Source organism: Acyrthosiphon pisum, chromosome A3 (assembly GCF_005508785.2).
Source record: "Acyrthosiphon pisum isolate AL4f chromosome A3, pea_aphid_22Mar2018_4r6ur, whole genome shotgun sequence".
Taxonomy (NCBI): Eukaryota; Metazoa; Arthropoda; class Insecta; order Hemiptera; family Aphididae; genus Acyrthosiphon; species Acyrthosiphon pisum.
This window is the reverse complement of record NC_042496.1, coordinates 37,722,060-37,739,099: the sequence shown is the minus strand read 5'-3', so window position 1 is coordinate 37,739,099 and position 17,040 is coordinate 37,722,060. Positions and strand designations below refer to the sequence as shown.

Here is a 17,040-nt window from a genome sequence, read left to right as displayed (position 1 = left end):
GTCAACTGATCTCGAATATATTGCGCAAGTACACCGCGGATCGCAGGTACGTGCGCATACACGAAGAGGAAAAGCGAGAAAACGTAATAATAATAATAATATCAAGCGTAATTCCTGCACATTACTCTGTGGCTTATGAGCGCGCAAATAGTGTTTGTCTACTATACAATGGGCACGTTTCCTTAACTGTCGTTGTAGTACCATTGCAGTTATAATTTATTAAATGTATATTATATTTTAGAAGTTGATATTTTTTCTCCACTGTCGCACGTATCAAAATATTATTATTTTCCCATAATAATATAGCGTTTTGCTAGTATTATTACCATTATATTTACACGCTCGTCTCCGAATCTCACACGCAAACACGTCGTACTTCGCACATAAATCTCACCCCGCCCACCACCTATCCACATAGAACCACGTGTGAAATCACTCCACCCGGTAATAATATTATTATACATACGAGTCTAATTTTTACGTTTACATTATGTTGTTATACCTAAACCGTATTTCCAAAACCCAGTATCTTTCTTAAAATCCCCAGTACCCTGCGTACTATCCGTAGGTATAACAAAATATATTTTCGCAAACAAATAAGACACGCGGACTGCATTCGGTGAATTTTTATTTTCTTTCGGTTAAAACATTTAAAATGCAAATATACATTAATAGCTGTGATAAATATAAGGATATTTTATTATAGACTATATTATGACCTATGTACAATACTATACCTACTGAATTTTAATGCATTTTCTTTAACAACGAAATATTAGCATACTATAATACACTGCCCCTTGTGAGTTTTCAGACTACGTTCTTGCTTCGAACAAAGTTCTTCTTTCCTAGTATTGTAATTTTCGAAATTTACATTTTAAATTAAACGTCCTGCATTTTAACACTAGGTATATATTATGTCTATTGTTTTAACAAGACAATTTTATATAGGTATAGCAGGGGCTTTGGAGTGGAATTAAAAAATTATGCTAAAATTATTAATATTTACAATTATAAACATTTTAGCACGTAAATATTGATTTACGATCCACAGCCTGCACGGCGTTCAACAGTATGAACGCATAGATAAAATTTGAATACAAAGCACCGTCGATTACCATATAGGTACCTATACTGCAGTATTCAAATTGCATTTATTTCAGTTCACGAAGTAGGAAATGAAATTTCATTTTACCTATATGGCCTGTAATTATTTACTAGTTTTTTTTTTCAACAGTATACTGTATATAGATAGAGCAGGTAGTCTGCATCATTCGCGATAATGAATAAGAAATAATTTCACAACACCATACTATATATAAGACATAATACAAATACATTACATACTATATATAGAAATCATATTTTACTTTATATGTTTGAGTGTCTAATTTGTATATTATATTATATCATTAAAGTGTACGTCCGTCGGTCGTCGGTATGAATACAATTGTACAAAGACCCACAGTAATATAATATATGTATATTATATCATACGTCAATATTTTAAACATTGACGTAACTATGAATCACTATAATGATCGGGGTAAATAATTCTAAAGAATAATGCGTATATGACTGTTCATTTCATAATATATAATATGTATATAACACTCAACCAGTATAACATACAACCAGTTTTTTTATTTATTATAGACACCCTATATTATATGCTAATGATTGACATTTAAAAGATAGTCATTTAATTTTTCATCGATGAGCACAATAGAAAAGTTACATTATCAAATAACAAGGAATGGGGCTTACTGATTTCCTTATTATATCGGTCGAAAATCCTGTTGGTATACGATTTAATTATGTAGAATTTAATATAATTATACCTATAGCTATATGTATAATATTAAAAATTGAACTATTACTACCTAATTAGATTTCACGTTTAAACGACGCGTGTATTTTAGCGTAGTGATAGATGAATATTAGTTGTCCATTAAACGTCTTAATCATTATATACCTACTCGGGTAACGGACTGGTTTATAACAACGTAACTTGATATACTTGTCAAACTACATATTAATATAATATTATGAAACGCTGGCGTGTTATTATGCGATTTGTGTGTAAACAAACGCCCAAAGAAAGTTCATTTTACGACAACTGTTAACAATAAATATTATTTATTATTATTATGTCCGCGTGCTGATTTTCGATAATCAATTAATATAGGTAATCGTATACGACCTATAATAATATTGTAAACGCGTGGACGTTATTAACCGTTTTCTGTTTTCTGTTTTTCAGGCTGTAAAAGTTTTTTCAAAAGGAGCGTCCGCCGGAATCTCACGTATTCGTGCAGGGGAAGCCGGAACTGTCCCATCGACCAACACCACCGGAACCAATGTCAGTACTGTCGGCTGAAAAAGTGCCTAAAAATGGGCATGCGCAGAGAAGGTAGGAAAAAAAATAAAATCATAAATTATACCGTCCCACGACGATAATAATAATTATTACGTTATAAGTTATAGGTATATACCTAGTATGTAGTATGATGATGATAATAATAAAGAGCGAGAGAGAGACAAACAGAGAGTGAGCCGGACAGAGAGGTCGAACCGAGAGACGCGAGTATAACGTGAATAGCAATTATAATAGAGATCCGACCGTCGATATAAAGACACACCGTGTCAAATCGGCGGTCTATTGGTCGTCGTCGTCGTCGTCGTTTTCGTCGTGTATGGGTTTCAATCAAATCGTCTCGTCGAATAATATAACACAACGTGAGAACTAAAACATATATAGGAGGTAATGATTATAGTGAAATGCGCGTATAATCGACGGCTATATCGCGCGTGTAAAATTTTGTAGAAGTAAAAATAACGTGCCTATGTTGTACAATATTATGATATTATAATAGAAGACTATCGCGAGAAAATTTATAAAAATTCAAAATTCCCATGGACAAGGTGGCCACCACAACATTTCGGTGGGGACGGGGTTGGGGTGAACGCGACGTGGTGGCGAGACACCGTCATTTAAATATGGCGCGTAAATTTGGTATAATATAGCATTATAGCAATAGACGCCAATTATAATATTGCAGTAAAGTGTTGTAGTTATGCATGTCTTTTTGTATATCATTATAAACCTAAATGGTATCATTCTGCAGAAGAGGATTCCGTGCATATTATAGCGTAGAAAAGTTTTCAACGAGTCATCTCAAATCACGGACAATTATTTTCGTCCCCTCCACATCACCGCCACCGCGCCGTGCCTCAAAATATATTATAATCGTCCAACTATATTATATCATACTATCACTATATCACACAATATTACGTGTACACGATTTCACGGATTCTTCGCGGAGAAACAGGGTGAAAAAAAAACGTAACCATCCTCGTAGACGAGATTTGTTATTTTTTCAACGCATACACATCGCAGCACCACCACCTCCGCCACCGCCCACCTCCAATGTAACATAACCAATATTATGACTGATGTATAGCCACACCGTCCGCCACGGTCTACTGGGACCCGTACGAGACTCCGGTCGAGGGCAATATCCGTGAAATCGTCCTATTCGAGAAGGTCGGCATCGCCGGAGTTTGGTGCGTTAACGAGGGAAGAAGTGGCCGCGACTAAACGTGCCCGACGCCCGCCGCTGCACTCACTAATCAGTGTTTCTGTATTACACACACACTTCCCCTCCCCCGCTGTAGGATGAGTGTAACCGCCGCCTCGAGCCTAAAACTATACCTATATATAATGTCGTAATAGTATATTTATTTATATCCTCTAATAAGTTAAATACTTTTTCTCCCTCGCCCCGCACACGCACACGTTCTGACGAATACACGAAAAATCGTGAATCGATACACATAACATAAATGGCTTCGTTTTAATGCTGGCTGCTATAATTAGGGTGTATTGCTTGTACAAGACGTCTCAATTATAATCACACAATACCAACGTGGAAGTCTCCGCGGTATTCATTTCCGCGTCGCGGGTTGATCGCCTTTATAATCTAACAGTTTTTCTCTTTAAATCTTTACCGCCACAAAACTGTACATAAGACGTATACTATATAGGCCGGTGGACATGGGTAGGCACGACGTAATAAACGTCGTGTTTTGGCGTATTCGCGCATAGACACAGCGCAACTAAAACGTGCGCACGAGGCGTTCGAAAACCAACTCTACCTGGGAATCGTATGTTATAGGTATATAACACATACCAGGTACGAGTGTAGAAAACGAAAGACGATAGTATACGCGTGCAATGTGCATCATCTTACATTTTATGGATACACAAGAACACGCGGTGAATCCGCAAAAACAATCATTTATTAATTTTTTTCCCTCCTCGCCGCCATATAATTTATATACCGTAGTCAGGCTCACACGAGTGTGTACCGGCGGTACTTGTACATACAAGACGTATTATAGGTACAATATAGTTGGTATATACCTATACGTAGGTATAAACGGTATAATATAATATTATGTACGGCCGTTTCTCCTTATCCGCTTTCCAAGCACGACCGTCGTCGCGCGCGTCTTCACCGTGAAACCAATTACTGCTGCAGTGATGTGCACTGCACACACACACATAATATAACATTTTATTATAATTATTATAATATAATATATATATACCTTATTATACCTATGTATATAAAAACATAAAACACACTCTTGAGGAGAGGATTAAATGTAATATTCTTATATACTGCACGGTTTACTTCGAGTGCGCAGAAAAACTGCGACACAGACCGCGATTTGTGAAAACTCAGAATATCCATACGATATTTATACATATGTGTACAGGTATGTGTAAGTATAATATTATATGTATACACCTCTTAATATACATTTTACGCACACACGTGCTTTTTATGTACACATACTTTATATACCTATATATATAATCCGTTAATTGCTCGAGTCACGCACACATACACACACACACACACACACACACACACATATACATATAAATATTATATTACGCGTGTTATTCGTATATAATAATATAATACGTATACACACACTCGTGCTCAATAGTACAATGTCGCCGTCGGCTATATCTAATCTGTCTTGCGGTCTGTACGCCGAGTGTGTGCCTATATAGATAGATACCTATACCTAGGTATATAATATTATATATTGTGGACTTTTACTCGATTCGCACGGGGCCGGTCTCTCGCTCTCCCTCAGGCATCCGTCTCGCCCCCGCGGTCGATCTCACTCCTACGCGACCCGTCGTAGTGTACCTTACCGGCTTCTGTGTGTAATATACCTCTACCTGGCCGTATATCCATAGTAAATAAAATATAGCGCGAACCAATAACCCGTACACTCGCGCGCGAATGATATTTCATATACCGCGGTATACATTACGCGTTTGCTATATATTATAGGTACATAACACAAGTGCGTGTGTATCGGAATCGAATAATCTGTAAATCGTATAATAAATAGGTAACTACGTGCGAGGTGGGAAAGAGAAAAGTAACGCGATATTTACTTTTATTTAAATATATTATATTATATCAACGACGACGACGAGTGTGGGGTGGACAAAACGGATAATAATATTGTGATATGAATAATATGAAATTTTGTTCATCTCGTTTTTACATATTATGTGCAATAGTACTACCTTTAAAATATATTTATAATATAATTAAATAGTATGCGTTTCGACCTTACCTCTCGCCGCCGACTCATTTGAATCTCCCGATCGCGGTTTCTCAGCGCGGAGTATTATTATAATATTACTTTTTGTTCTTATATTTATTTTTTTCCCCGGCGGTCGTGACAGAAAAACGGTATTGCGTCACCGACCACCGACCCACCACCGCACAATATTCTGCGGCGCATTTGTCGGATGAATCGTTTATCGTGCAACCGTATCTCACTCTATCTACGAGTGTGTGTCTGTATAATATAAGAAATTGTTATTATTATTATTGTTATTATAATCTCTCTCTCTCTCTCTCTCGTTGTGCACAAAGTATATTATGGATATCTACAAACCGACCGGCGGCAGCGGACTTGGAGTATTGCGTATTATATTACTCGTATTATTATATATGTTATTATTACTATTACTATATGACTATTGTATGCGCGGCGGCGTTGAGCAACCATCGAACTCCATTCGACCACTCGGCCAATATAATATATAATATATATATTATATTATATATAGATACATATATAATATGTAATTTACTAATGCGTGGGCGATATATTTCGTTTATACCGTTACGAGGCATACGATTTCTACAACACTGCTGCAGCAGCCTGCGTGCGATTCTAGTTTTGAAAACTCGGTCAAAAAAACAGTTACATATTATATTATTATTATGTCTTATTAAACACGTGTTATCGTTCCCCGTCTCGCTTTATACATAAACATATACCAACGATAATAATAATTATTATAATATATTCCTATTCGTACCGCAAAACTGCGTTTCTGCACTCAAACACTGTAGTACGCGTATAGCGTAACATTATACCTATATATACTTCATGTCGCGGTCGACCGTCTGCCAATTTGTCCGTCTTGCAATCTCCGCGCGACGTCGGCGTGGGCACGAATATAGTGTGTTATCGCTTACCTATATAAGATCGTAAAAATAAAAACTACACAGGCAAGAATTTATTTTTTTTATTATTTATACGATATTTTTTTATGTGCGACGTCTGAACTCGATCAGAAATCAAAGCTTGCGTAATATATATATATATATATATTGCACATATTATATTATTATAGTTATTGCAATATTATTTAATACTCGGAATGATCAGTCGCAGACAGCTGGTTATAGGTAGATTTGTGTTATTATAATATTAAATTGTTAATATACGTGGCTACAGGGAGTATGGCTGAGAATATTATATTATCATGCGTAGTGTACTATAATAGTGTAGTGTGCGATGCAAAGGTGGAATAATAATAGTATAATAAATAATATATAATATAATAATCGTATAATGATACAAATAAAATGCGCGTGTTTGGCGAAGACAACACGAAGCGAATCTGTATAGTGTTTCGCAACTTATTGAAATAATTATACGTTCGGAAGAGTAATAATGTTTTTTTTCAATTTATTGACGATAAGAGCGCAATATCATTTCGCAACAGCGACAAGTCGATATTATAATATACCCACCTATATTAGTGCGAGGTGCGTGAGATATTGTAATGTATACATAAATTTCGTACGCGGAAGAAATTTGAAAAAAAATAAACCCGACGTAGATCCCGGGGCAGCGATCGGGCAGTATAAACGACCTCGTCGCGGAGACATTATTATTACCTATAATATATATTGTATACATTTTTACGATATAGTTACCTACTGCTTATTCGAACTTCTTGGATGTCTTTGAATTTATAACATCATCGTAGGCGTAATCCTAGCACGTTTAAGCTTTAAATTTATCGACGACGACGACATTAGCTTGGTTTCTGATCGACGATTTTTTATTACGTCACTTGTTAGTAGTTGTTATAATACTGTAATATATATTACAATATTATTATTATTCATTGCGTTATCATATCTCGTGGTTTTCGTTAGCGCCACGCCGTGTTGCACACTTACAATATTATAATGATAATAATCAACGGCAATACGACTGTGGGGTCCAAAAAGACGTATTTTAATCTCGTCCAGAGAAGAGGATATAATACCCACGAAAAGCGGCGTGGCGCTCTTCCTGATTCCGGTTCATTAGGCCCTCGTTCCGCGGAGAACGATAACAAACGCGCTCGTATTATTATTTACGCATTGAGATTGAAATATGCACAGTGATAAATTTCGAACTTTCGCGCATACATTAAATTATAGCCGGTCTGCTATAGGTTGTTTAAATATTATTGTTCTATTGCGCATACGACGGCGCCGCACAACTGCAATCATTATTATTACGCTGATTTTTTTTATTTTCACGATAGTAATTGTCGGGCTTGAATTATCGTCGGGTCCTCCCCGTTTACAACATACCATTATCGTCCGATCGACGACGTTTCAATGTTCCGTCTGGTAATAATAATACCGATCGGTATTGATCTCGCCGACTATCTGACTATCTGACTATCTGACTCGTGGGCATCGACCTAAATAACAATATCGTTGAGATCCGTTTTTACCGAACTTTTAACCGTCGACATTACATAAATTATTATTCAATAAATAGGTTTCTATCGATCGGAAATCGGGTGTTCGTTTGTATAGTCCACCGAGTCCTCGAGTCCCGATCGATCATCGCGCGCGATCGTATACCATAATATATATATAAATAACACAAAATATAATGAAATAAAAAATAAAATATACATATAAATGTTTATAGTATCAAATATGTAACGCGAGTGTCGTATAATATTACTATTATAAAATATAGGTATCGGAATTAGATCTCGAAAATTATTCTACAACAATGTTTACAATATCCGTCGACGGTGATAGTGACGGCGTCGGCGGCGTAAAAACGAGAAAAAAAAATCGAAAGTGATAAATGATAATGCGTACGGCCAGAGGTAGCCGTGTATCGCACCGCGGTAGATCGTGAGTGTAGGTGGTCGGGGTGGAGAGGAGGATAGTTGAACCTGTTTGTGTGTGTATTATATATGTACTCGGGAATAGTCGAAGGTGAAGGCCGCCCCGCCGCCGATGTTTGGGCTCTCGCACATAGGTACTGCACGCGCCGGCGCACTCGTATCATCGTCTTGCAGAGATAGGTTTAGGTACCTTATGATATTCAAAGCCGCACGCATAGCGGTCTACACACGCACACCACACATAATATACTATCGCTTTATACAAGGTGTAACAGAAAGACCTGACCAAAAAAAAAAAAAAAAATATGATGCTACTTAAACGTATAACAAAAATTGTTAAAATTATAATAATATGATCAGTAAACAATTTAAGAAATAAACTCATGTCAGAAAATTCCCAAAAAAATATTTTGAAAAAAGTTATTACCTACGTTCAAAATTCAATTAATCAAAAAAATATTAATATTTAAAAAATTCTAAAAAATAAACTACTTTTCTTAGATAAATGTTTTTACTATCAAAATTGTTCTTATAATCAGATTCACAAATTGGCTATTTAAATTTAAATCAAATTTTTATTTTTTATTTTCAGTGTTAAAAAATAAAAATATTTTTTTTTGTAAAATACATGTGTAACACAAGTGACTATAAATTATATATATAAAAAAAAAATTGAAATATTGATTAAAATAAAAGTTATTCAAAAAGTCAGTTCTATCTGTTACACTCTGTATGTTATCGTTATTATACGAGGGTATATGAGAATATGAGACTTATATTATAGTTATATTATATGTACGTAATATTTAGTTACCAGTAAAACAAACCGGCAGTGATCGAATCGGTGTGTGGAGGGGGTACGTTGGAGTGATGGTGATTCCTTTTTGTTGATACCCTTTTCTGAACGGATGACAAGAATGAGCTGCAGATGACCGAAATAATGTTTTTCAAATGTGGCTTTATATTTTTGTCAATATTAGATAGGTGCCTCCAATATAGGATTGTATAGTTTGGTTTATTGTGTAGTACCAATGAGCTGGATGCTATCAAATAGTTAATTGGAAAATTCTTTTTAGTTTGGACTTGAGTTTATTTGTCAACATTGTACCTACGAATGTCGCAGAAACGGGGGTTCACGTAATTTATATTTTACAATAATAATTGTGCTTATATATTATACTATTCAGTTACGTACTTACGTATAATATAATTACCTAGTATCTATATTATCCATCACAGTATTTTTTAATTTCATTTTAAGGATAAGTAGCTTTTGAATTTTGAATAGAGTAATCTGTTTTCACTGTTTTTTATACGTACCCTGCAGATTATTATCGGCTGATCCGTTTTTGTGTAGGTCTTTAAATGTTTATCCCTGGTCAATTATTAGACATTATTATAATACATTTTTAATTTATATATTAAATTTATTTGCAGAACGCCAGAACCACAATTTATTTTTATTAAGCAAAGTTCTTATAATTCTACATCATTTTTCCAATTTGAGCCCCGCGGAATTTACTAGATTGTCTCCCCGTTTTATATAATATTATTGTATATTATTGTAGCAAATAAGAAAACGCGATAAAAGACACGTTACAATAACAACTATAATATAATAAAACACTTATACACGCCATCATCGCATAATCGTCATATATTATATTATTACTGTCTATTATACAGCCGAACAACGATGCAAGTCCTCTCTCTCCGCTATGCTATAATAATATATCTCTCACGACTGTGTCGCATTTTCTCGTCACGTCCATATTATTATATTGTCACACGTCGCGTCAACCGGTCGCGGTCCGCTCTCCCCGGGCTGTGGAAAATGGATTCTTCATGCGAAAAAATAAACCGTCGTCGCCCGGGAAAACTAGAACTCAGCTACATTGTAAAATATTTTTATACCTATATAATAGGTATATATTATACGTCATCGTATACGAGAGCGTATATAGGTGTACCTAATGTGTTATGTGTGTGTGCACGTCGTCGCCGTATTATGACGGTTCAAATGAGATAAGGCCACCCATGGTGGCGGTTCGGACGACGTCGACGACGACGCTTTATGGAATCGATTCGAACACGGTGTATTACACGTCCACTTGATACCGAAACGACACGTTAATAGGGCTGTCCCCCTCGGGTGACCGCCTGCCCGCGCGCCTGCCAGTCGTCGAAAAACGTATTAACGCCAACGCCTCCGCGAGGACCATAATATTATATATAGTTATTACTTATTAGTAGTTATATAGCACATATTGTATATAATATATAGGTAACTGCGTGTGTCAAGTCTCACGAGCGTGTGTCCGGAACAAATCGCTGCTGGTCTACTGGGGACGTGAAATTTCACCAAAAACTACGACTCGCGAATAATATTCGATTTCGCGTTTAGAACAAGACGTAAAAACGTTATTGGTACTACCAATTAGGTATATAGTTAACTGTATAGTTTGATTCCACCACAAAAATTCCTTTGCATATTGAACTTTTACTTCAACTCCACTCAGCTTTTTAAATATTATAACAAATTAATTCACACGCCTACCATAATATTATTTTTTCAATACATTATTGTTATGCGCGGTAAGTACCTGCAGCCGTTTTTTTGGACGTTATAATATTATTATAATAATCACACGAGCACGTTTTTTATTTATTTTTTAACTAGCCGTCAATATGACATAAATATTGTATACACAGGTATTAAGGTATTATATTATGTCTATACATGTAATATATTCCATTCAAAGAACGCGCGCGAGAGCTGCGGCTGGACTGCAGCTCTTATTCCCAGCAGATACGACACGAGTAATAATAATAGTCTGCCTCGTCGATGACCATAACGACTTTAATGCGATTTATAAGTGTATGCGTGTGTGTGTTCGCATAGACTTTCATTAGTGCCATAAAAAGTGATGTGGTGCGAAGGAGACACGCGCAGGAGGTCTTACGCATATCTATAATAGAATATACGAATGAGATATAACCGAAGGGCGTTAAAATCGCGCACGCAGACCATTGTCAGATACTTTTTAAATATTTTATACATATATTCACACATAATGTTTGTGAGTAATATAATATAATACAATATTATAATAATATATTTTTCCGTCGTCGACTGCAGTCTCGTTAAAAGTATATGATAATAATATGCGTGCGTAATGAACGGAACGAACCTTTTTTGGCTGAGTCGATCGTCGCGTCTTATTCGCGCATATAACGAAAGTTTCGCGACGACGATGATCTCTATTCGACCACCTCGAACAGCGCACAATAAAAATCGGTACATTATAATACTGCTGCAGTGTGGCGACCGACCGGAAGAATGAAAAAAATTTAAAAATAAATAAACACGCGGTGATCGAGCACATTTTATACATAATATATTATGCCTTCCTATATAGGTGTACACCCATGTTATAGTTTTTTCCATCATAATAATCGAACGCTCGTGGAAAAAAAAGCGGTAGACACTATATAGACATTAATTGGAAACATGACTTTTCGGTTTTTCTTAACTTTACGCAATTGCAGCAGCACTAAACCGGTGGAATATGCTTTGAGTTATTATATTATAAACGGTTCTGTTGCGCGGCAATTGTCCAAAAATACACAATTATTATTACATTTCTATATTGGGCGATCTCCGATAGCTTTGTTTTTCCAAAACGATATATTATGTGCAAAGGCGCGGCGATTAACTAGTTTAAGTCAAATAGTTAATGCTCTTTAATTTAACAATAATTAAATAATTATTTAATCAACCTGATGACTTAATTAGATTATGATACACAATAACCTCGATAATAACTTAGCTTTTTTCATTGAATTTGAAATAAGTATATTATATATTTATTATTATAATGGGAATGTCATGTTCAATCCATGGTTATACAATTATATAAATCTATATTTCATGTGGATAGAATTTAAATGACATATACAAACAGCTGATACATTTTTTTGTTTGTTTTATCACGCTGTAGACAATGATTATAAATAAAAGTAAACAAATAAATTATATTATATTATCATATTTCTTGATTTAATAATTTAGTAGAACAAACTTATAATTGCTTAAGCTATACAATGCCATAACAATGCGTGAAATAACAAGGAATAGTTGCATGAATTTGTAATAAAACGTTTATATAGTTATCTAAAAAATTTGAATGTTGCACAATCATTCATGTGTGACCCTGACGATAATTAAAAATAATGAATTAACTTTAAACTTTTATTGAGTTAAATAAGTTATTATTATATATATACTATTTAGTAACTATATTAACTTACAATAGGTATTTAAGGTTCAAAACATTAATTAACTCAGTCAAGTTATTTATTTTTTCATTAACTGTCCGTCTTGAATTTATATGTGCAATATTACGTTACCTATATAAAACTTTAAATAACAAAAACATTTTTAGTTACGCATAAAATAACAATTTATATGATCATGAATGTTTTCGAACCGCTTTGTGCGGTCACGATCCACAAATGCCGTTAATGTGTCTCGTTATGCGGATGTATAATGTGTTCATACTTCATAATATTATTATGTTGTTATATTTTCTTCACCGAAATCTATATTATACAGTACAGTACGCTGTTCAACGTTAGCGCGAGATCGTATCGAAAAAAAATGAAGTGTTATAATATATATATTATTATGTGTATACATTTTTTCAACTTTCGATCCTTCCGGGACTATCGGTCCCGCGGGAGCACAGACGTTAAAAATAATAACTATATATTCCGCTGATACGACGTTTGACACGTTAATTTATACACTGTGTGGGGAGATTTCGAAAAAAATCTCGTAGGACAAACGATACTTTCTAAGCTGTCGTTGCCGCCGTCGGAGGGGCTGCAATGACGCTCAACGACGGTTTTTTCGATGCGCCAGTCCCACCGAGACGGCGTATAAAATATATTATTATAAACCACACACACAAGGGTCGTCTGCGACAGATGTCCTGCAGAGCATTCGGCGAAGAGGAGGGGAGTGGTGTGTTGAGATGATTAATTTAGAATTTTCGTTTTTCTTCTAACGGACTTTGACAAAACTTTATCGAACCAATCAGTGATATGTATTTATTATAATATGAGTGCGTACATTGAGCTCGCGTACAAAGAAAACACGTTTTGTGAAAACTCAAACGAGTAAAAACCGCCACCACCACTGCCACCACTATTTCGCAGGGGCTCGTGAGGTCACCACCCCGCCGCGTGCAGTGCAGTGTATGACGGGTGGGCTTGTTCCGTGGGATCGATAACTGGATCTAAACGGGTTCGGCGATCGGAGCGAATATCGGTTCGTTATTATATTATTAATATATTAAATTCCCATACGGGACATCTTCACACGGGACGACTCGGACGACGTCGGTCAAGGGTTCGAACTCGTTCGATCGGTTTTGCGCCATGCGATAAATGATAATTTATGGGAATCGTCTAGAAAACCGGACGCCATCCGCAACAGCTGCGCATTATGTGGCGTATAATACGTATCGACAAGGGTGGGTCGTTATATATTATTACAATATCGCGTGTATTATTTTCTACCTGTGATCGCCGAGGGTATTGCGATGTCGTCGGCAAGTGTCTGATGAAAGTCTTTAGACATAATTTTCGTTACGCGTACCGATGTCCGATATGGATTTACCGTTTGAGACGAGATCTTTATTAGAAATTATTTCGTAAAAAACGAATCACTCATAAATGTTCAACGTGCAATAATCTCAGCTTTACAATAAGAAAAAATTATTCGTCGTGGTAATCGATTAGACATTAAACGGGATTTATACTTGCAAAAAACTCCTTCGGTGAAATTGTGTATACAATTATTATTATTATAATATTATGTGATGAAGTGAGTTGCAGTACCTCAATGTCTGGCACTCTGGCCCATTATATTATTCATACTATAACATTAAAAAATATACATATTAAATAATAATATATACCTAGAGAGTATTATCATTTACTCGGTAATAAATTGATGGTCGATGAAGAAAATACAAATGAATTTGCCAATACCTATAGGTACATTATATCATATTCAAATACGACGTTGATTTTGAATAGCTCTTTATAATATTGTACCAAACTATGTATACAGCGATAGCTTTCGATAGAAAAAAGTCCATTGCCTTCGAGTCATCTTGAACTTGAACTTGAGTGGGCGGCCTGTGGCCTATTTAGAGTTGCAGACTTTAGTTTGTCTACATGCCTCTATCTGTGGTTTATTTGGTTTTTAGTGGTTGCGCTTTTTGTTTGTCTTTCGATTTTTTCAAGACTGGTGTTTTGATGGTAGTTATAAATTTTGGGGGCGTGGGAATTTAGAAATGTTTGTTCGGTAGAGGAATGCCTTGGCTGCGTCATCGAGGACCGTAATAATAATATAATATATTACATAGCTAATGTTTGTCTATATATCTTTTTCCACAGCCGTGCAGAGAGGTCGAGTTCCAGCCAGTCAGCCCCCCGGTCTCACCGGACTTCCCGGTCAGTTGTGCTTGGCCAACGGCGAGGCAGCCGCGGCCGCGGCCGCTGCTGCTGGAGCCGTCGGACTCAACGGCCACTCGTACCTGTCCTCCTATATATCGCTGCTGCTGCGCGCCGAACCGTACCCGACGTCTAGGTACGGCCAGTGTATGCAACCGAACAACATCATGGGCATAGACAACATATGCGAGCTGGCCGCCAGGCTGCTTTTTAGTGCTGTTGAGTGGGCTCGGAACATACCCTTCTTCCCAGACCTGCAGGTGAGCGATCGCGAGACTTATAATTATATATTATAATTTAGCCATTCCCTCTCTCAGGATTATTCCCAGGTTAGAAAAATTGATTAATTTCATTAAAAAATTGTTTCACTATTAATTAACTACTATTAAAATTTTAATTTATTGTTTTACATATTATTATTATTTGTGTAAAAACATGTCAAATATTATAGGACATATTAACATTTAAATAAACACGTGTTTAGTAGGCCTATTATAACTAAATATATTTTTAAAACTATCGAAATGGTATTCTGTGCGTATGCGCGTTCAGAAGAAATAATGTACGTACGGCTCAAACAGCTATTTAATATCGTTGCCTATGATATAATATTATACACCTACTTGAAACCCGCGAGTTTGTCGTTTTTGTATATATCTAACTTAAATGGTATTATGTGTGCTTGCAGGTGACTGACCAAGTGGCCTTGCTGAGGCTCGTTTGGAGCGAACTGTTTGTACTGAACGCGTCACAGTGTTCGATGCCACTGCACGTTGCCCCACTGTTAGCTGCAGCTGGGCTGCATGCGTCTCCGATGGCCGCGGATCGCGTGGTCGCTTTCATGGACCACATACGCATATTCCAGGAGCAGGTGGAGAAACTCAAAGCCCTCCACGTAGACGCCGCCGAGTACAGTTGTCTGAAAGCCATCGTCCTGTTCACCACCGGTAAGTCCACTTCATTATAGAACTTTAAGGAACAACAATCATAATAATATACACCTTAGCACGGGAGGGTGGTAATTCGGTTTTGATTTTTAAATTTTTTCTGACTAAAAATTCGCGGGCACACAATTTTTACTAAGCCCGTCCTACACCATCCCTGATGGTACCACTGCGTGTAATATTTGTACACTGACATGGCGAACATGTAATTTAGAAAGTATAATAGATATCCGCTTTTTTTGCTCGACGATAGGTAGGTAGGTATTATATTAAATACTTCGAGTTGAAGCAGTATTCAGTGATCGGCCGTCACGTAGCCCAAAGTCTCAGGAAACGATAACGCGCGTCGCGTGTAGAAAGTCGCGAGAATACCGTTTTAACAATAATGTACATTAAACGTATCTATACATAATATTATATATTATATTATATATAAACAAAGTCGTCGCCGTGTAGTCTTCGTTTGGCCGGCGGGCACGCGAATCGTGTCCGACCTGTTCTCGTGCAACATTACAGCTTTCACTCGGGCGGCAAAACGTCATCCCGAAAACGATTCTCAGTCGGCGAGAATTTATTTTTCATCTTCCACTAGCGCGTATATGGGTCTCCTCTTCGATCTACGTCTCCTTGTTCCTAGCGTCGTGCTCGTCGTCTTCTTTCCCGCGGCGCATCCTAATACGGAGAGTTTGCCCCGCTAATAGTTGCGCATATTTTGAATATTTTTTCTCAACGGACCGAGAACGCAATATAGGTATGTTATACTGGGTGATTCTTTTATCATAGAACACTCATTATTTCAAAAAGTATACATTTTTTTGAAAATATTTTTTTACATAGTTTCTAGTCGCTTATAAAACAACGTTTTTCTTAAAAAATTATATTTTTAAATATTTTTTATCCTTATAATTTTTTAAGTTTTTTACTTTTTTGAATGACAACATAGGGTTTTAATTTTATTTTCCATAGCAGAATATTTTTCTTAATTTTTTGATACATGAAAATCAAATTTGGGGCGAGTATATTATG

At 36.2% G+C, this 17,040-nt stretch overlaps 1 protein-coding gene across 1 annotated transcript in view; it reads left to right on the top strand.

Moving 5' to 3' along the window:
• The window catches only part of LOC100164500 (nuclear receptor subfamily 2 group F member 1-B), a 57,905-nt gene that overhangs the window by 13,501 nt on the left and 27,364 nt on the right, over positions 1-17,040 (top strand). The window contains exons 2-4 of the mRNA XM_001943986.5: positions 2,264-2,413; positions 15,014-15,330; positions 15,759-16,017. Of these exons, the coding sequence (XP_001944021.3) occupies positions 2,264-2,413; positions 15,014-15,330; positions 15,759-16,017 (726 nt within the window). The remainder of the gene's footprint in view (positions 1-2,263; positions 2,414-15,013; positions 15,331-15,758; positions 16,018-17,040) is intronic.